This window comes from Lepidochelys kempii, chromosome 1, assembly GCF_965140285.1.
Source record: "Lepidochelys kempii isolate rLepKem1 chromosome 1, rLepKem1.hap1, whole genome shotgun sequence".
NCBI classification, from domain to species: domain Eukaryota; kingdom Metazoa; phylum Chordata; order Testudines; family Cheloniidae; genus Lepidochelys; species Lepidochelys kempii.
This window is the reverse complement of record NC_136380.1, coordinates 250,502,881-250,522,159: the sequence shown is the minus strand read 5'-3', so window position 1 is coordinate 250,522,159 and position 19,279 is coordinate 250,502,881. Positions and strand designations below refer to the sequence as shown.

The 19,279-nt window shown below is 44.6% G+C and overlaps 1 protein-coding gene across 5 annotated transcripts in view; it reads left to right on the top strand.

Moving 5' to 3' along the window:
• The window catches only part of HIPK2 (homeodomain interacting protein kinase 2), a 181,657-nt gene extending 167,810 nt beyond the window's left edge, over positions 1–13,847 (top strand). For all 5 annotated transcript variants that reach the window (XM_073322961.2, XM_078850440.1, XM_073323001.2 and 2 more), the window contains exons 13-15: positions 8,286–8,533; positions 9,564–9,724; positions 12,853–13,847. In XM_073322961.2, coding sequence (XP_073179062.1) covers positions 8,286–8,533; positions 9,564–9,724; positions 12,853–13,320 — 877 coding nt within the window. In that variant the 3' untranslated portion in view covers positions 13,321–13,847. The remainder of the gene's footprint in view (positions 1–8,285; positions 8,534–9,563; positions 9,725–12,852) is intronic.
• The last annotated feature ends 5,432 nt before the right edge of the window (positions 13,848–19,279 follow it).

Sequence of the window (19,279 nt, the reverse complement as noted above, 5' to 3'; positions counted from 1 at the left end):
AAGTTCTTATGTCCCCATTTTAAAAGACCGGTAATATTGACATGGACAAAATTGTCCCACCTGCATATATTGGGCCTGATTCTCAGTTATGCTGAGGCCCCTTCACCGTGCTCTGGCAGAATAAAGGAGTCTCAAAGTGAGAGTTTACTCCTACTTTAAGGCGCTTCTGCAATGCTAGGGCCGTACAAAGTGGCTTTCTAATAAAGGAGGGTCAGACCCTTTATTTGTAAGAATAAGGAGAATTCCACATGTTATGGGAAGAATTTCTTTCCTATCTAATGAAAAACACAGGTGTGCAAGTGAAAGTTTTGAGATGTCGCCAAGGCGGTGTAACAGGCAATCCAGGACTTTGTTTAATTCTTTTCTTCTGTGTATTTTACATTGTTGATAGGTATAGCTTTGTATAATGATCTAAAAATCAATAGATATTTTAAAAAATTGTTAATCCCCCCGTTCTCAGAAGCAGCAGGGAGCTATAAAGTTTCCATGGGAAGTCCTATGGGTCTTTGGAAGCATGTGGCTTCCAATGTAGTATTACAAAAGAGTGCCACCTACTGGAGACTGGTATTAACGTCCTTGCCATAAATTACAAGGTGCCACAAGTACTCCTTTTCTAAAGAGAAGAAGACAGGTTTCAGAGTAGCAGCCCTGTTAGTCAGTATCCGCAAAAAGAAAAGGAGGACTTGTGGCACCTTAGAGACTAAGGTATGCTCAAACAAATTGGTTAGTCTCTAAGGTGCCACAAGTCCTCCTTTTCTTTTTAAAGGGGAGAAGAGTTAAGCTTGTACAAGATCTTTACCACCAAGAGATCTCTAGACGGCATTCTCAGTTCATTGTCTTTTCCAAAGCAACTTCCCTGAGCTCAGCATGCTTAGGTGGGAAAAGATGAGCTGTGCTGTGCTGTGCTAAAGAACAGCAGTTCTGTGAGTTATTTCTCTGGAGAGAGAAGTTTAGGTCCCACTGGTTTCTCTGGAGGCATGAGGAAGTTCAAAACAGAATTTAGATTTTACAGATTTCTTATGAATTGAGAGACTTAGCATTTTTGTAAGTTTCTGTAATAAAGTCCTCCAATTCTATGGCAATGGAAGGCAGCCAGCCAGATTGACAGCTAGCATTCCTCACTCACAGTCGCCTGAGCTGTGTAGCCCCTCCATAACTTTTCATTTTGTAGGTTCTTTTTTTAGGTGTACATACTCAGCTGATTAAATACTTCTGAAGTTAACAGGGGAAAAATAAAACAGCTTAAATATAGAACAAAAGCACAAATGCATCTTGGGACGAATAAATTATGGATATAAGCGAGAGAGAGAATGTGTGCGCTGCTCATGAATGAATGACACACAGGACGAGGCCAGCGGTAATAGCAGCAGGAGGTATAATTTCACATGCCGCTAACTCTAGCGTAGCAGAGCATGGCAGGAAGAAGTGATTGAAAGGAGGGCAGTGAGGAGGTGCCCTTCGTGACTTTATAACAACAAAAACAACCACCCTCACAACAATTTTCTAAAAAGAAAACACTGATGATTCCTTGGCTTAGAAGGGGACTATTTAAAAGAGAAAAGAAGCAGCGGTTGTACCCACAAGGAAGCATGAGATCCTTTCACCTCCCAGTTGTCATCCAGGCCAATGGGGGCTGCGGGAAGTGGCATGGGCCGAGGGATGTTGCCGATCCCTGGTATAAAGCATAAAGCAAAAAAAGTACTGTCTAATTTATATACACATCAGCACTTGGGATGAAATCATGTCCCCATTAAAGTCAAGGGCAAAACTCTTATTGACTTTAATGGGGATACGATTTCACCCTTAGTATTTAATATATAATGGTATTATTATTAATGCTGTTATACATAGTCATCACATTGACTAATCACAATCATCAGAGAACAAAGTTAGAATTCGTATCCTTTCTCTAAAACAAGTAAATAAATAAACCATCCCAGGCAGCTAATGCTTGAAATAACAGCCAGCAGAAGCTCTCTCACCAGGCCTGCAGTAGCAGAACCATTACACACTGCTAAATGCTTTAGCAAGTCTAACCAATTTATTTGAGCATAAGCTTTCGTGAGCTACAGCTCACTTCATCCGATGAAGTGACCTGTAGCTCACGAAAGCTTATGCTCAAATAAATTGGTTAGTCTCTAAGGTGCCACAAGTCCTCCTTTTCTTTTTGCGAATACAGACTAACACGGCTGCTACTCTGAAACTTAGCAAGTCTGACTCCCTCCAGTAGAGGGGAGTGATGAACACACATACAGCTCATTGTGTACCAAGTTCAAGTGCCGGGTTAGGTCTCAGACAAGTGAAGACAGATCCAGTAGGCTCAACATCATTTCTAATGAATATTTCTCATTTCCACAAGCACGGACTGTGCAGTTCTGCGTGATGCACCAAGAGAGGTGAAACGAGAATAGCAGGACATGTCAGAGGTCCGGCAGCCACGTAGCCAGGTGGAGGGAACGGGGGGAGCGATCCAAAAGAAAGGCTCCACCCACTGCGGTGCTTTTACTCACCCGGCGGCGCTCCGGCGGCAGGCCCTCACTCGCTCCGGGTGTCTTTGGCGGCACTGCAGCTTCCGCTGCCGAGGTGCCGCCGAAGACCCGGAGCGAGTGAAGGTCTTGCCACCGAAGTGCCGCCGAAGACCCGGCGTGCCGCCGGGTGAGTAAAAGCGCCACAGCAGGTGGTGCCTTTTTTTTTTTTTTTGGATCGCTCCCCCTGTTCCCTCAACGGGAAAATTCAGAAGGCGCCAAGACACTGACAAGGCGCCACTTGTGCTCAGTGGGGAAGCGGCTGCTGCCCCGCTCCCCCGCTAGCTACGCTACTGAGGTCAGGTGAGGAGGTGGAATGGCAAAGATACATAAGGTCCCAGCACTGAAATAAGTGGCAAGTCATGTTTCAGTGTTAGGGGATTTCAGCCTTGGGCGTGGGAGTTCCTTAGTTTTTGTGGGTTTATGTGGATAAACTTTCTTTGCATAGGGATTATTGTGGTTCATTCTGAAGTGGCAACAATTCAGAAAACTGCAAGTTATTGGGCCTTCAGAGCCATAGAAGAGAGCTGTTGTAGGCTTAGCCCAGTTCTGTGCATTGGGCCATGTCAGAATGTACCATGATGTGGTTTCTGGAGAGGTAAGGTGGTATGGTGTAAATGCCCATGAACCAAAAGGTCTGTTTGTGCAATGACTGCCATTTTTGTCAGCCCTAGGGCCTGAACCAGGGAGCCTCCACAGCTGGAAGCATGAGTTGCTACAGTTTGAGCTAAGGAGCCAGACTCTCAATCTGAGAGCTGTAACAGGCCCTGACACATACTGACCAACGTGTTACATTTGCATCTTCTGGGACTTGATATTCTCAGTTAGGAAAAGAAGATCTTGGTCATGAAAAACTGTCAGTCCTAAAAGACTTAGGGCCCGATCTTCAGTGGGTAGAACTCTGCTTCTCTGGAGCAATGTTGATTTACACAGGCTGCAGTGCCAGCCCTTAGTACTGTGGTCCCCAAACTGGGGGGGCACGCCCCCCTTGCGGGGGAGTGGAGGAACATTCAGGGAATAGCATGGCAGGGCCAGGGAGAGCCTCCATGGGAGATAGGGAGGGAGTGCTCCAACCCTGGCCTCACTCTTCCCCCAACCCCAGTCAGCCCCCAGTCCTGCTCTGTCTCCAGACCCATGCCAGCCCCCATGGGGGGGCGGGTAGGGAGCGCCACACTTCCAGCCCTGTGCCGCCCTGCCCCAGATCAGCTCCACCCCCAAACCCATTCAGCCCCCAGTCCTGCACTGCCTCCAGGCCCACTCCACCCCAACCTTGCTTTGCCCCCAAACCCCGCTCTACCCCCAGCAACAGCTCCACTCCGCCCCCTGCTCCATCCTCATTCCCTCTCCACCCCCAGCACATCCCAGCTTCACCTCTAGCCCCAGCTCCTTCCTCCCGCATCCCCCGTGCTGCCCACAGCTCCGCCTTCAGCCCAGGTTCCACTGCTGAGGGAGCCTTGGCAGTGCAGTACTGGGGGGGCGGGGGCAGTGCAGACAGATTCTGTTACTGGGAATGTTTGCACATCACTGCCCCTGGGGCAGATCACAACACCATTTGGCCAGGCTGCCCCCCACGCCCCATCTGCCTTCATACCTTCTCCCAGTGCACCAAGCATCTTCCCTTTCCTCCTTCAAATCCCTTCTGAAACCCCACAAGCCTTGCTATGCTGATCTCCTCTTGGAAAAGGGGCCTGGTTCTTTCTCTCAGCTGCACCCAGGCCATTTTGATGGAAGTCACTGGAAGCTGTCCATGCATGTTTGAGAGCACAGACATGCTCAGGGTCTCCATACCTCTTGGACGTGAACTGTTCTGTGGTCTGAGTTTGATCTCAAGCTCTGTAGGGCAGAGCACTTGTCTTTCTATGCACCTGGTAAAAACACTAGGCGTACATATAGGGATTTATAATTAATAAAGAATAGTCATCTTAAAAGGCAATTTTTGCAGGTGCTACAGTAAGAGCAGCATGACCGTGCAGAATGGAGTCCTGGCTGCAGAATGGATATTTTGTTAATCTGTGAGGGTGGACTGCCACCCCTCTCAAGACTGCATGCCTGGGCTACTGTGACTGCAGCAGGGAGAGCTGCTGTCCAGGCAGCAGCCATGAATATACACAGGTGTAATAAGAAGGGTGCAGGGCAAATCAATGTTTTTAACTGTGTTTCTGAATAACCTGGAACTTCCACAGAAAGCTGCAGTTGTGCTATAGAAATACAGAAAGCCTGCCAAGTAGGCTACCTTACTGGCGTGTGACAGGGTGCAGAGGCCCTCTGATTTTCAGTGAGCCAGGAATTAACACCCCTTCCCAGATTCATGTAGGTCTGCCAGGTCTAGTCCTGTAACACAGCAGATCATGGACTAAATGCCCATATCTGACTCTCATGAGAAATCAGAAGGGAGAATAACCACTTGCTAGTTGGAAGGCTTTGAGAAGGGAGAGCTCCTGTGTGGCCTCAGTTTCAGGGTGGGATTTTCAAAAGGCCTGTTGAAATAGGTGCCTGACTTTAAATCTGAGAGTAGTCCCACTGAAATCAATTTATTTTCAGTGTAAGTTGGGCGGCTAACTCATTTAGATGCTTTTGAAAATCCCATCCTGAATCTCTTTGACCCCACTTCAGAACGGTACTTAAGCAGGTACCTAGTTGTAAATATATGAGTAGTCCCATTTGGCTTTTCTGTGTTCTCTAGGGAGAGATGTATGGGCTCTAACAGTGATTATAGTTATTAACTTTTATCAAGCAAATCAACTTGGATTTTCAGTGGGACTACTCATTTTCTTAAAGTTAGGTACCTTACTGAATGGTTAGGCCATGATCCTGCAAACATTTACGTATGTGCTTAACATTACTACCTGGAGTCATCCCATTGACTTCATTGGCACTACTTATAGTGGTAAAGTTAAGCAGATGCATAAGCGTTCGCAGGATTGGAGCTTTAGTCTCGCTCAGTTCCCCGTCTGTAAAATGAAGATCATAATACTCCTCCCTCTCTTTAGAGGGCTGGGGTTTTGTTCATTTTATATGTTTGATTTCTAGTGCACTTGATTTTCTTATTGTAATCAATGCACCTCGAGGAGGAAAACTTTGCTGATGGAAACACAGTTCTTTCCTTGATGATGCCAGCTTACATCCTGTAGCAAAAGAAAATAACTAAACACTGTCGTTATTGTTGTTATTTGTAATAGGAAGAGGCTGGTGGCCCCAGCCTTGTTCCGCTAGGCAACGTACCAACATCTAACAACAAGATGACTCTGCCTTCAAGATCTCTCAATCAAAATGGCATAAAATATGAAAATTCTAGAATAATAAAACACAGAGATTTCATGTCTAGGAAAAAGTGCACTTCCATTCCCACAGCTGAGCCCCTTGCATACCAAGTATCAGCCAGGAGCAAATGTTTATAGCTCAGCCACTAAGTCCCATATGTAAGGAAGGAGCTATAAAAGAAATGCAGTCAGAACCTTATCAGTTGTCAGAGCACAGTTCAGTGACTTGATTTTTCTTTATAAAATGTAATAACACTCAGTGTTGGAGAACAAACGTCTCTCTTTCACAGGCAGCAGAGGGCAGTTGCAAAGGGCAAATATTACAGATACTCGTAAATGTGAAATTACAGCATTTCTATTAGGCAGATGGAATATTGATGACAGAGTCATTTTTATCAGCTTAATGTTCTTTCTCGCAGCACCATATCAAAACTGTTACATCTTCCTTCAAATAAGTCAGTTGTCATTCTAAGTCACGCCATTATTCTCTCCATTTCAAACACAGCACCCTGTCCGTCTCTTGATGGAAGAGGGGATTAAATTGACAGTCTGTTACTGCAAGCCCTTTAAAAGAAGTCCTTTACTCGTGGGAGGAGTGGATTCAATTCTGTGCTCTACCCCAGGCTTCCTTTGTGATCACTTAATCTCACTGAGCCTCAGTTCCCCATCTGTACAATGGAGTCACCATTCCTCCCGCCCTTTATCTGTCTTGTCTATTTAAATTGTAAGTGCAGAACGGGGACTGTCACTATGTGTTTTCTACAGTGCCTAGAACAATGAGGCTCTAATCTAGGTCTGGGCTTCCTAGGTGCTCCTTTAATCATCATAAAGCCTTTGAAATCTGTGTGGAGCTCCCTGAGTAAGGATTACTCGCCTGAGAAAGCATTGCAGAATCAGGCACTGGAAAATTTGGTTTTTAAAGCAGCACATTAGTGGACATTTCACTTGAAGGACAAAAAATGAAATAAAAGCTTTTCAAACCCAAGAAGCAAAGGGAAAGCTGGGCAGTTGCCACCCAGGAAGGCTGCTGGAAAGGCTCTTTATCAGTGAAATGTGGTGAAATCAATAATGCTGCTGAAGAGGCGTAGCTCACTTTTTCTTGCACTGTTAAATAAATAAATAAATACATGCACAAATAAATAAAAATTGCCTGCAATGCAAGCTGGTCTGGAGGTCTGCAGCATTTGCCTACAGTAACTGGGATAGCTAGTAATGCTGAGACAAGAGGGCAAAATGCCCACCTGTGGCTGAATCCAGAATAATCAGATCCTCTCTTGAGTTAACAACATGTCAGAGAAGGGATTGAACTGAGCCTCAATGGGGAAGGGAATAAAGTGGAAAAAAGAGTCGTGCTCAAGAGGTTAAGAGATGTACTGTTATTTCTATATGGTGTTTTTGTTCCTGTTGGGACTGTTTCCACTACTGAGTCTAATTACTTAGCTCTTTATGCGCTATCCATTTCTTTTCATCATTTTAAAAACTTCAGTTGCCATAACAACATAATGCAATCAGTGAAACATAGCAGCTATTTTCTGTAGTCAAGGTCTGTGCGCTGTCAAGGATATGAGCCATTTAAGCAAATCTTCTCCCTCTCTCCCATCCCCCACCTCGCTCTCTTTTTTCTCTAAACAAGCTCATAATGGGAAGGATAAACCATCAGGAATAATTAGACACAGTAGTGGAGCGAATCCCAACAGCGCGGGTGCAGTCTAGCCTAATGAACTTCTAGCAATAATCCTGGAAATGTTGATGTTGATGTTCCTTTTTAATCACTTCTTTGATGCTGTAGATAGATTAGGTGCAGCAGGACCTCAGTAATTCGCATTAATGTCAGGAGACCTGTTGTGAATTACTGAATGTTGCAAATTAACAAGTAAGAGAATAAAACCCAAGGATTCTGCATAGCAAAATATATATTGTTCATTTTCTTCAGCTGTCCTTTCGTTTCAAGTATGTATGAATATATATGCTGTATAGTGCATTAGTAAATATAAAGTTGTATATTTTGTAAAAATGGAATTTTAATCATATGAAACCTCACTGTAACATCTATTATTAAATTTTTGCTGTGGGAGGGAGGGAGACACTGCATTTCTGTGTGAGTGGTAAGAAATGCAACTTAGTGTAGTGTGATCTACTGAGCTTCTCCTGCTGAGAGGTAGTAAATAGCTTGGAAATAAGTCTAGCAGGCTGTGTGAGCTCTATTCTAAGGTGTGCATGTAAGCTCAATTATAAGATCCAGACTCAGGATTTTACTCAGTCCTTGCTCAGACAAAACTCACGTGACTTCAGTGGAGGTTTGCCTGAATAGTAAGAAGTGAGTTCAGGAGCACAGGATTTGGCTTAGGTGGCCCTGATCTGGCAAAGCACTGAAGCACATGCTTCACTTTAAGCCTGTGAGCACCCCGGTTGTTAAAGGAGCAGGCTGAGGATGGAATGGAATGTTGGTATTCAGACAATTCTTGCCTATTCACTATCTTCCATGTTGTTTGATTTTCAGCACCCTATCCAAGCAAAGAAAAAACGTCATCAGCTGTGTCACAGTGCACGATTCACCCTACTCCGATTCCTCCAGCAACAACAGCCCCTATTCAGTGCAACACCGTGGGGCACACAATAATGGGAACACCTATGATACAAAAGGGGTACCAGAGACCCACTACAATGGGAACCCCCGAACTATAATCGTGCCACCACTGAAAACCCAAGCCAGTGAGGTGTTGGTGGAATGCGATAGCCTGGTACCAGGTAAATTGCACTTCTTCCCTCAAGAAAATAATAACAAGAAATAAACAACAATCTTGGAAGAATCTCACTCTTCGGGTTCTTTAAAAAATAGATGCTATGCACCTTCTCTCCCCCAACACGCCTGGCACAGCTGTTCTTGGGAGGCGTGGAGCATTATTAACATGTTGCACGGAGGCACTTCAGTGTAGCTGGGAGTCATAAGGGCTACGTTTTTTCTCGGTTACATCAGCGATTGTCGGAGAGCAGAATTTGGCCCCTAGTGCAGACATTGATATCGAGGGCCCTTACACCAGCTTGAGCCAGGCTTGCCATGTAAGGTTATATATTTATTCAAAAATGGGCAAGAGTTCCTTAGATTGAAAGCTTTTTTTTTCATCCAAACCTGCTAACGTTTCTGGGGGAACAGGCTCCCCTGGACTGGGTGTGTCAGGTTCGCTCACCCACCTTCAGAGCCTCCGCTGTTCTGGAAAACACGCCGGATCAAAAAGGGCTTTCTTCTGTGGTTCCTGCCTCCTGGCGCCGTGTTCGGAGCTGTGTGATTGTCCTTTTGTTTCATACATTGCAGTTGCGAGACTGTGCACCAAGGTGCAGAGCGTGGGCTCTCCCTTGTTCTCCCTCCCTATTCACAGTGAGGCTGGCCAGGTTAAGGGTTTTCCTTGCTCTGCATTCCAGGCCTCTATCTTTTCCTTTCTCTCCTTAGCATCTGCCCACTCGCCTCCTGCCAGTCCCCAAGCAGAACACTTTCTGGCACTCCTGTGGGTTCTGTAAACCAGCCTCCAGACCCAGTTAGAGATTCACATAGTGGAGTTTGTATTGTTGCCTTGGGGGCAACTGGCAGGCCCATGTTTGTGAGCTCCCAGAGGTACTGTTAGGTAAGTACCTTCCTATAGCTAGGAGGAGCCATTTTCAATGCACCCTTTCTTATGCGCCTCTTTCCACAGGCCACCCAGAGACGATTCAGTGAGGGAAGGGTTGGTTAGATGATGTAAGACATTATTTAAGAACAAATGTGTTTTCTTTGCTGTCACAGTCACCACCAGTCATCATTCATCCTCCTACAAGTCCAAGTCCTCCAACATCGTGACCTCCACCAGCGGTCACTCTTCAGGGAGCTCGTCTGGAGCCATTGCCTATAGGCAGCAGCGGCCAGGACCACATTTCCAGCAGCAGCAGCCTCTTAATCTCAGCCAGGTAAGGAACCTGGGAAGGAGGCAGCAAGTAGGCCCCACAAAAATGTGCCATCTAATGTGTATTTTGACATAGTATCTTCCTTATGTAACCCACACCCACTCAGTGTAGTACTCTTTTGCCCTCTAGTGGTGTGTAGGACAGAGTTACGTCTTTCAGCACAGAGAAGAGGGGCTCATGCTTTTAGAACCAGAAGTCCCCAGTTCAATTCCCACTGCTAACAATCCACACAGGGTTGCACATACATTGAACATACAAATTATCTGAAAAGTCAAAACGTTTAACCTTGAGAGAAAAGAGAAGTAACATTGACAGGCAGGTCTGTGTGCTGATTATAGGGGAGAATGGAGGGGGAGGGTATACGAAAGGGGTGGGGATTCATCTCAATTATAGTCAGATGTCAAGACAAAACCTTTCGAGTGAGGTTTGAAGGGAGGGTGTGACTGGCTGTTGGGGTGGAAGACATTTCCATTCAGAGGTGACAAGTGGAGTGGGCATACAAATTGTGGCCAGCCAGAGATGTAGTGTAGTCAGAAGTCCATTTCAAGATCACTTAATCTGGGCCAAGATTTAGGCAGTCCCTGGTGGGTGACAGCAGGCTGTACCAGATGTGTCTCTGAGTCAGAGCCGGAGAAGCCCGGTGCTGCCCAGCAGTCTCAGTAAGAATATTCTTTGAGTTTACTACATCTGAGACCCATCTTGTCTCTATTGCGAGGTAATGGCAGTCAGGAGGGGACAGCAAAGATGCCAAGATTTCAGGAGTGGGAAGCTCTGAGAACTCAGAGGGCAGTGTTGACTTTGATACAGAGCTGAATAAAAGAGAAGCTGTTCAAAAAATGATAACATTTTCTGGCAAAACCCGTGTTTCAAAATTTAGCTGAAAATTTGAAAAAAATTGACTAGCTCTAAATTAAAAGTGAGTGAAACTGGTGAAAAGTGGAGATGATGGGATCCTGTTTACAAGAATGAGAGTGTAGTTTGGCTGCAGCATTCTGGACCCTAAAGATTACACAGGAATGATTTAGGAAAATGATAAAGGAGAATTGGAAAATAGAAGTAAGAAAGATGGGACAGTGTCATTCTTGTTTGGCAATTGTTTTCTAATTCCTGTTTTCTTGGTTATTTAATACTTTGACTGCCAGATTGCACAATAGTCATAACTGACTGAGGAAGCGCTTTGGCACCATCATGCAATGTAAGGAACCAGCTTAGAAAATTCCTAGTGTTTGGGAAGAACATATCTTCTCTCCTAAGGCAAGAACAGCAGTTACCTTTGTTCAAGAAGTTACAGCTGATTACATAAGAGTTCTGAGAGAGGAAAGTCTTCAGGATTTGTTGGGGCTCAGGGTTGCTGGGGGTGTATGTTAGGCTTCCAACCAAGGAAATGAAAGCAGCAAAGACCACCGTTATTAAATCAATACATAAATCAATACAACTGCCTCTGCCCATGCTGGACTCCAGGGCTTGCAGTTCAGCAGCTTTCATCAGTGTTAAATTCACTGTCAAATTTTAAAAAGATTTGTCTGAATCTAGCCATGGATCTCATAGTAGAAATTCTTACTGCATCACTGCGATGCAAGGTTGTGGGAGTCTTACTGGTAGCTGCCCTTCCAGGCAATGGGGAGTGCGGTCTTATAATATTCTCTGGAGAACTGCTGTGGTGGACCGATGGAACATAGGTTTTGGAGGGACCCTGTGCAACCCTGCTACTTCCAAGGGAAGTTTACTGTGACATTGAGAATTTGAGGAGGAGGGGAAAAACACATGAGAAATTGTGACCCCAAAACCCCTCAGAATCTCCTGATCCTGGTGTGTCCATTCTGGCTTGTCAAAGAATGTCATGTGAGGTCTTAAAAGAAAGCCAGGATCATGATGGTCATTAATAGCATTGTGAAATGTATGTACAGACACTGTGTAAGGAGTTATGTCCGTATACTGGAAATATGTTCTGAAATCTGTATCAAGGCAGAGTTGACAGACAGGTTTTCTGTCAGACAAAAGATGTTTATTGACTTATCTCTCTGTCTGCATGTAAATTAAGCATTGTAAGCCAACACAAAGGAAGCCCTATTTACATATGAAATCAGTGGGTGACGCACTGGAGAATAAGTCACAGGGCTTTATCCTGCCTCTGGGTACAGACAATGAACTTTGGGAGAGATAAGGAGAAGGCTAGAAAGGCAGCCCTTTATCTGCACCTAGGAAATAATTAGGCAGTGTGATTGTATTCCTGAAAATGGGATCACAACTAAACTTGATTGGTTGAAATGCTGCAAGGGTCATGTGAGGGGAGGTTAAATTCTTTAGACAGAAGGTTAGCCTGTTAAGTTTAGTCTCTAGAAACCTGGTAGCCCTTTTGTTTCCATTATCCTTACTGTCTCTCACTCTCAAATCTTTGATGATAACCTTATTGTTATTTTCTATACACATATCTCAGTGCTGTGGTATTATACCTGATCCTGAGTTTAGGGTTCAAAAAAGAAGTAGCTAAGTTCATGGAGGATAGGTCCGTCAATGGCTAGTAGCCAGGATGGCAGGGATGGTGTCCCTAGCCTCTGTTTTGCCAGAAGCTGGGAATGGGCGACAGGGAATAGATAACTTGCTGATATCCTGTTCTGTTCATCCCCTCTGAAGAACCTGGCATTGGCCACCGTTGGAAGACAGAATACTGGGCTAGATGGGCCTTTGGTCTAACCCAGTGTGGCCGTTCTTATGAGTGGAATCATTCAAGCTGGTGTGCACTCTGTTCTCTTGGGGACAGCAGACCTGGTATTTCTGTGGGTGTTCAGTGGAGAAAGAGCTGAACTCTACAGGGGAACGCTTCAAAGGGGTTCAGAGTCTGGGGTGCCCCTATTGTTAACCTTCAAGGAAAAAAGGAAGGGCTGGCATAACCCAGAGGCGAGTGCTTGGATTGTGAACAGGCTGGAGGTGTCAGGGAGCAGACTCCCACTCAAGCATAAGCAGGTCTTCCCCCTGGAGGCAGGGAGCTAACAAGGTGACTTGTACTCCTGGGTGCCTCGAGAACCATCACAGAAATCACCTTGGCTCTGGAAGGAGCTCACTCCAGGGCCTAGAGGAAAAGAACAACCTGTTGTCCTCTAACTGTCCTGTATTGTGCTCTCTTTGTGCAGGCCCAGCAGCACATCACGACTGATCGCGCAGGGAGTCACCGGCGACAGCAAGCCTACATCACTCCAACAATAGCTCAGGCTCCGTACTCCTTCCCACACAATAGTCCCAGCCATGGTACGGTCCACCCCCACCTGGCTGCGGCGGCAGCGGCTCACCTTCCCACCCAGCCCCACCTCTACACGTACACCGCCCCTGCTGCTCTGGGTTCCACAGGCACCGTTGCTCACCTGGTGGCCTCCCAAGGGTCTGCTCGTCATGCTGTGCAACACACCACTTACCCGGCCAGCATTGTCCACCAGGTTCCTGTCAGCATGGGCCCTCGGGTTCTGCCATCACCCACCATCCACCCAAGTCAGTACCAGGCTCAGTTTGCCCATCAGACCTATATCAGTGCTTCTCCCGCTTCCACAGTCTACACTGGATACCCACTGAGCCCCACCAAGGTCAACCAGTACCCTTACATCTAAACACTGGAATGAGAGAGAGAGAGAGAGAGAGACCCGCAAAGAGGGAGTGAGGTGGCTGTTTTTATACTGAAGAACATGACAAACAATGCAATGGGAGGCTCACTTGAAACTTGAACGAAGGAGACTTTAAGGGAGAAATGAGAAAGGAAAGAAGGAAAGAACTAATTCTACACTTTTTATTTAAAAAAAAAAAGAAAAAGGAAAAAAAAAAAAGAGTGAGAAAAATAAAACAAATACAAAACCATTCTGCACCAAACTAGAGGGGGGGAAACAGATGGACCCAAAGTGGGTCCTGTTTTTGGAGAACTTCACCAATAGACTTTTAAAGATTATTTTAATCTGATAATGAGCTACATTTAGGAATTTGTTGTCCAGAACACCTAAAACAAAATACATTAGATTTTTAACCCAATAAATCTACGGATTAGGGATTTATCCAGAATTTCAAAGGGATAATGCCCCATTTTTGCACTGGTCTCTGTAACCCAAAGGTGTGTGAAGTGTTTTCCATGGGGAAGGTAAAGGGAGGGGAGTGGACAGGGGTAGAGGGGGGGAAGGGAAGGATTGTTCCATCACTCTAAATTTCAGACCTAGCACTGATACGCTTAAAACGTTTACACACAAACAAGAATACGCACCATTTGTCAAGATCAGAAGCATTTGGAGCTATTTTTCCCTTTCTGTGAGCACCCTGGATAAATCCCTGAGAAATGTTATTCTTAAAAAATGTCTCTAATAGTGTATGTTAGATTTCAGTTTCTTTATTTTATTTTATTTGGAAATTTTCTTTTTAATCCCCAGCTCTTTTAGTGTAGGAGTAGAAAATTTCGCTGGCCCCTTGGTAGAATGTAGCACTATACAGTACGTACACCCTTTTTACTATATTGTGTTGAACTTCAATGATACCAATAGACTATTCCTCAATGTGATTGCACAAAAACAAAAACAAAAAAAAAACAAAAAAAACAAAAAAATATAACATAGGCATGTAACAAATGTGATTGTCCAGGTATGTATGTGTGTGTGTGTGTGTGTGCGCGTGTGCTGATGCTGCCTTCTCTCTGTGGTGTGTTCCTCAGCACAGCCATTACAACTGTCACAGTCTTAGTTTTACATCATTCCCTTGTAGTGCCTTACCGAACTACAGATGCGGTTTAAGGGTTTACTTCCACTGGTACTCCTAGAAACTGACTGAGGCTAGTCAGAATTTCATCTGAGCTCTTCTTTTGTGGTGGTGTTGATTTTCTTCTTCGAGGTTATTTTTCTGCCCCTGTTGTTACTCTTTAGTCATTTGCCGATGTGCAGGGGTCAGGAAGGCTTGTGGGGGCTAGAAGGACATACCCCAGATATCTGTTTAACAATGTACAGGCTAGAAGTGACCAGATTGGTCATGAGACCCAAATGTAGCTGCCCAAAGAGTCAAAGGTTTTGTTTTTGGGTCTGGGTTTTTTTTTCCCCTTTGGGAATAAAAATTTCCCTATCAGTAGTTTAATTCTCATTCTGCTGTTTGCTAACATTCTTAGAGGATTAGAAGAACAGATTCCTCCCATCCTTGCTTTACAAAGCTCTAGTGCGTTACATTGCCTGAGTACTATGTCAGAGAGAAGGGGGAGTGGGGATTTGATCCATCAGAGGGGGAATGCTTAAGGACACTTCCAGTAGAATTCCATAGATGGGGGGGGGGGGGAAAGAAAGCAAGAGAATGAGAGAATTCAGTCTAGAGAGTTAAACTCAGGTTTCCTGAGTGAAAAGAGAAAATTTTGAGACATCAAGGCCCTACCCATTGTAATGTAGTTCTGACCGTGTTCTTTCCCCTCCCTCATCCCATTTGTATAAAAGCTGTAGTAGAATGCTGTTTGAACTTGGTGAAAAAATTCTTGCTCTGGATCCTCAGCTTCAAAGGAACTCTAAACAGTCTTGTTTTCGGGTAGGTTTCCAAAGAGAGATTTTCTTATAGCTGAGAGGGTTTAGAGGGAAAGGGCGATAAAAATGGGTGCACCATTGCATCAATACTTAGAATTTCATATGTACTTGTGGTAGGGAGGGGAGAAGAGCCTAAGAAGAAGAAGGTTTGGTGGTGTGTTCCCATCAAAGATTAGGTCTGCATGGCCACTCAGTGCCACTATAGATCTACCTAAACCAAGAGCAAGGAGTGTTTCAAGGTTTACTGCAAGATGCTAGAGAATGGCAGGTCAATTGGCACAGTGAAGAGGGATGGATCCCGTGGATGGAGTTAAGGAAAAGGTCTCTCGAGAGAGAGAAACTGGCAAGATATGCTTGCAAGCACTGCTGTAATATCTGATCATGAGCATTTGTCCAGCCTTGAAGAAGGAAGGGATCTCAGTATGCATAGATTGGGCAAGATTATTTTATTTTGGCAAACCATCAAGTATCCCTCATGTTTGCCATTTCAGATTCATAAGCTATCCTTGCACTGTTTTATTTTACCATCTCTCCCTCGCTCCCACTAAATGTAATGTAAATCAGGATCTGATCTCTCAGCAGTCCATGCACCTTACATTCTTCCTTTAAAAAGACCACACTTTCCCATTTATCAAAGCCAGGAAATTCCCTATTCTCCCTGTACGTTTCCGTTGCATTCCTCTCATGTCCCATTGGTTCAGGAATGAAAGCGTCATGCTGCTTGTGTCATTAAAAGGAATAATATTGTTATTTTACTGTATGATTGTTCTGATTATTATTATTATTTTATTATTATATTTTACTCTGGGTTTTAATTGCACACGCATTCCTGCATCTTTGTGTTATTTTTCTCTTAGTATTATTATTGATGTTGTTTTGTTAATTTTATTATGAATAGTTTCTCTTCATCAGTGGCATCAGAGGGGTTGCTGTGCCTGTGAGAACTGCAGGAAGAGAGGAAGATAGTTTTGTTCTGAGAAGACAAACTGCAGAGAGCATAGAGGGATCAGGGAAGGGACATGCCATAAGGACGTGTCCTTTAGGGATGGAACATTATCCCACATAGCACCCCTGCATTTCAGCACAATGCCAGAAACTTTCCCTTGGAGGCAGAGACCAAACAGCAACTCACGTCATTTTCTAGCAGCAGGGCTGGATTAAAAGAGCATGAGGGCCCAGGGTCCATTAGGTCCAACTCACCATCACATTGTAGCAGCTAGTGTTTGCTGAGGCACTTGTGTGAGACCAAGACCAGGCCATGTTCCCATAAGCCCTTTAATTAACCCAAGCTGGGGCTAAGTATTAGAGCTCAGTTTCCCAGAGGGGCAAACAAATGGTTGGCTCCTCCGAAGGTGCCCTATCTACCCTCCAAGCTCTGAATGAGAGAACCCGAATGGAGGAAAGAATGTGATCCCCAGTCCAGTCACTGGATAAACAACATTGGCAGACACTGAAGATAGTAGCTTGTTAAAACCAAGCAGCAGGAATAGCAAGGTACCTGTCCTGTTCTACCATTTCTGAAGACTAAAGGTGTGTCCATATGGCCAAGATATTTGGCTCGTGTTTCTTCCTCCTTGATATAGCTGGTCTTTTAATTATTACTTATGAAATTTTATTAAGCTTTTTTGTTGTATGGAATTATGTTTTCAGTTACATCTCCCACCCTTATTAAAGCTGTGGGTTTAGAGTCTGTGTAAAGGCCTAATTCAGCAGCACTTTTAATCACATGCTTGAGTGCTTTGCTGAATAAGGATGGACTTTAAGCACATGCTTAAAGTCAAAATATTTGCTTACGTGCATCACTATATTTGGGGCCAATAAAGCAGGGAAGAGAGGAAGGGTTGGTTTTAATCTCACTTACCAGAATGTTTGATTTATTTATTATGTTTTGCCTGTGCCCAGGTCTTTCTCGTTCTTCCACTATGCACGAATCTGATTTCTGTGGCAATAGGGTGACAGAGCTTACGACGGTGCATTCTGTGATGTGAAGGAATGCATTGCAAAGTGGAAGGGGCAGTTGTTGGTCCTGTTCATGCTGAGAGCAGAGTTGGGCTAGCTATGGTTCTGATCCCAGTGCAGTCAGAAGCAGTGTTGCTGGAAGGGGTTGTAATAAGGATGAACAATGTATCCGTAATATTGTGTTTATGTTGCAATGCTAAGTGAGGACTGAGTTTTCTGCTGGGTAGGGAGACACAAAAAATGCCTTTCCCTCTCTCTCTCTCTCTCTCTCTCTCTCTCTCTGAAAATATAGTATGGTAAGGGCAGTACTGTTAGCCACACAGAGGGGATACAATGTTAGTAGAGGAGCTAAATTCTTGGCAGGCACACGGTTGGTGCTACACAAGTAACAATTGCTGAATTATTTAGCTTGCAGAGACCTTTGGAGTTGAAAATAGGATTGATGTGTTTTGGAATGAGCTTGGGGTTCTTTGTGTGTGTGGAGTAAACTGCTTGGAAACTTGAGGTGGGAGGTGAATGGTTCAGTACTGGAAGTATTACCGGTGGTTCCTGGTTGGCAGTGACCCCTTTCCCCATCACAGTGTCTTGCTTTCGTCTGATGCTGGAAACAGGAGAGGTGAACAGACATTGCCTCTCTTAGAGCTGGACATTCAAAGTGCTGCTATGAAACCAGAATATACAAAGAGGTGGAGGGACTAGTTACCTTGAGCAGAATGAAACAGGATATTGGACGAGCTAGAACTTTTCTCAGTGTAGACTGGGCCAAATCCAGCTGTTTGAAGAAGGAACTACAATTGCATTCCCCTCAGTGGAGTTGCACCTGCTTATACCGGGGCTGCATTTGACCCTCTGGGGAGATTTTTACTCCCTCACGCTCCATAATAGTTCTGTCAAGAAACATTCCAGCAAAGGGACACTTCTGTTTCTGTCATGCTTCTTTTTTATATTCTCAAGGGATTATGCCTCCGAATTTGGTTTGAAAGAAATTCCATTACCAAACCAGAAGGGAAGATAAAACCCCACGTCTTTCTTTAACCAAAGAAGCTTCATAAAGAAATTTAAATAAAGAGAAAAAGAGACCCTACCCATTACAGATACAGAATTAAGTCCCAGGCCCTGACTGTCAGGCAATAATGACACGCTATGGAATTCTTTCTTTCTTTCCTTTTCATTTCGTTTCTTTCTGTTTCTGTCACTCGTTTATGTTTTGATTAGCTAGCTTCTTGAGTGGAGAAATTCAGTCACACTAAAATATTGCTGCTATCCTAAACTTTAGAGGACATCAAAACCATTATGCTTCTCTCACTGTTGTTGTTGTTGTTATTATTCATAATAATTACAATGTATCTTATCACTGGCAACAATGTGATGTTGAAATTGTGAACTGTGTAATGGGAATAAGCTTCCGTAAGCTCCCCATGCTTCTGTAGTGTTTAACTCTCCTGCTTTTGGACTCTGTTTGCAATCTCTGTGTGTCAGTGCAATGCTGTAACTCCTGTCATGATGAAACCTCTGCAAAGTTGGGCAAATGCAGCAGAAGTGTTTGTGGAAGTGTGTGCAGGTTTGCCATGGTTTGGCAATCAGCCCAGCAAAGGGGTATGAAGTGCTGCTTACGGGCCAAGTTCTGGACCTGTGAGTGCAGGGTCTGACTAAATGTTCCTTGTTCGGGGAGTTCTGCAGCCACTGGGAGAAATAATCCTCTCCTTCCCTGACAGGGTGCAAAGCACCAGTGTGACTCAGGCCATGGGCTGCAGTAGCATCTGTACCCGCTGTGTTCCCCTTCCCCCGTGTGGAGGTTGAGGTCAGTGGATCTGCAGTTGTGGACACTCTGGCCATACCCCCACTGATCCCCAGATCTCCTCTGCACTACTGTAGAGACAGCCTCTGACGATAACTGCTTTGCAATGTGCATGATGTGTGGAGTCCTCCAGATTCCCTCTCTGGAGTCTGGTCCGGTGCATTAGGATCACTTTAGTTCCTCTGCATTTAAGGCCTCAGTTCTTAGAGAAAGGAAAATGGTACTGAGCTCTGTGCATCCAGTCTTTGAGTCCACATGCTGTCATACTCTTTGAAGCCA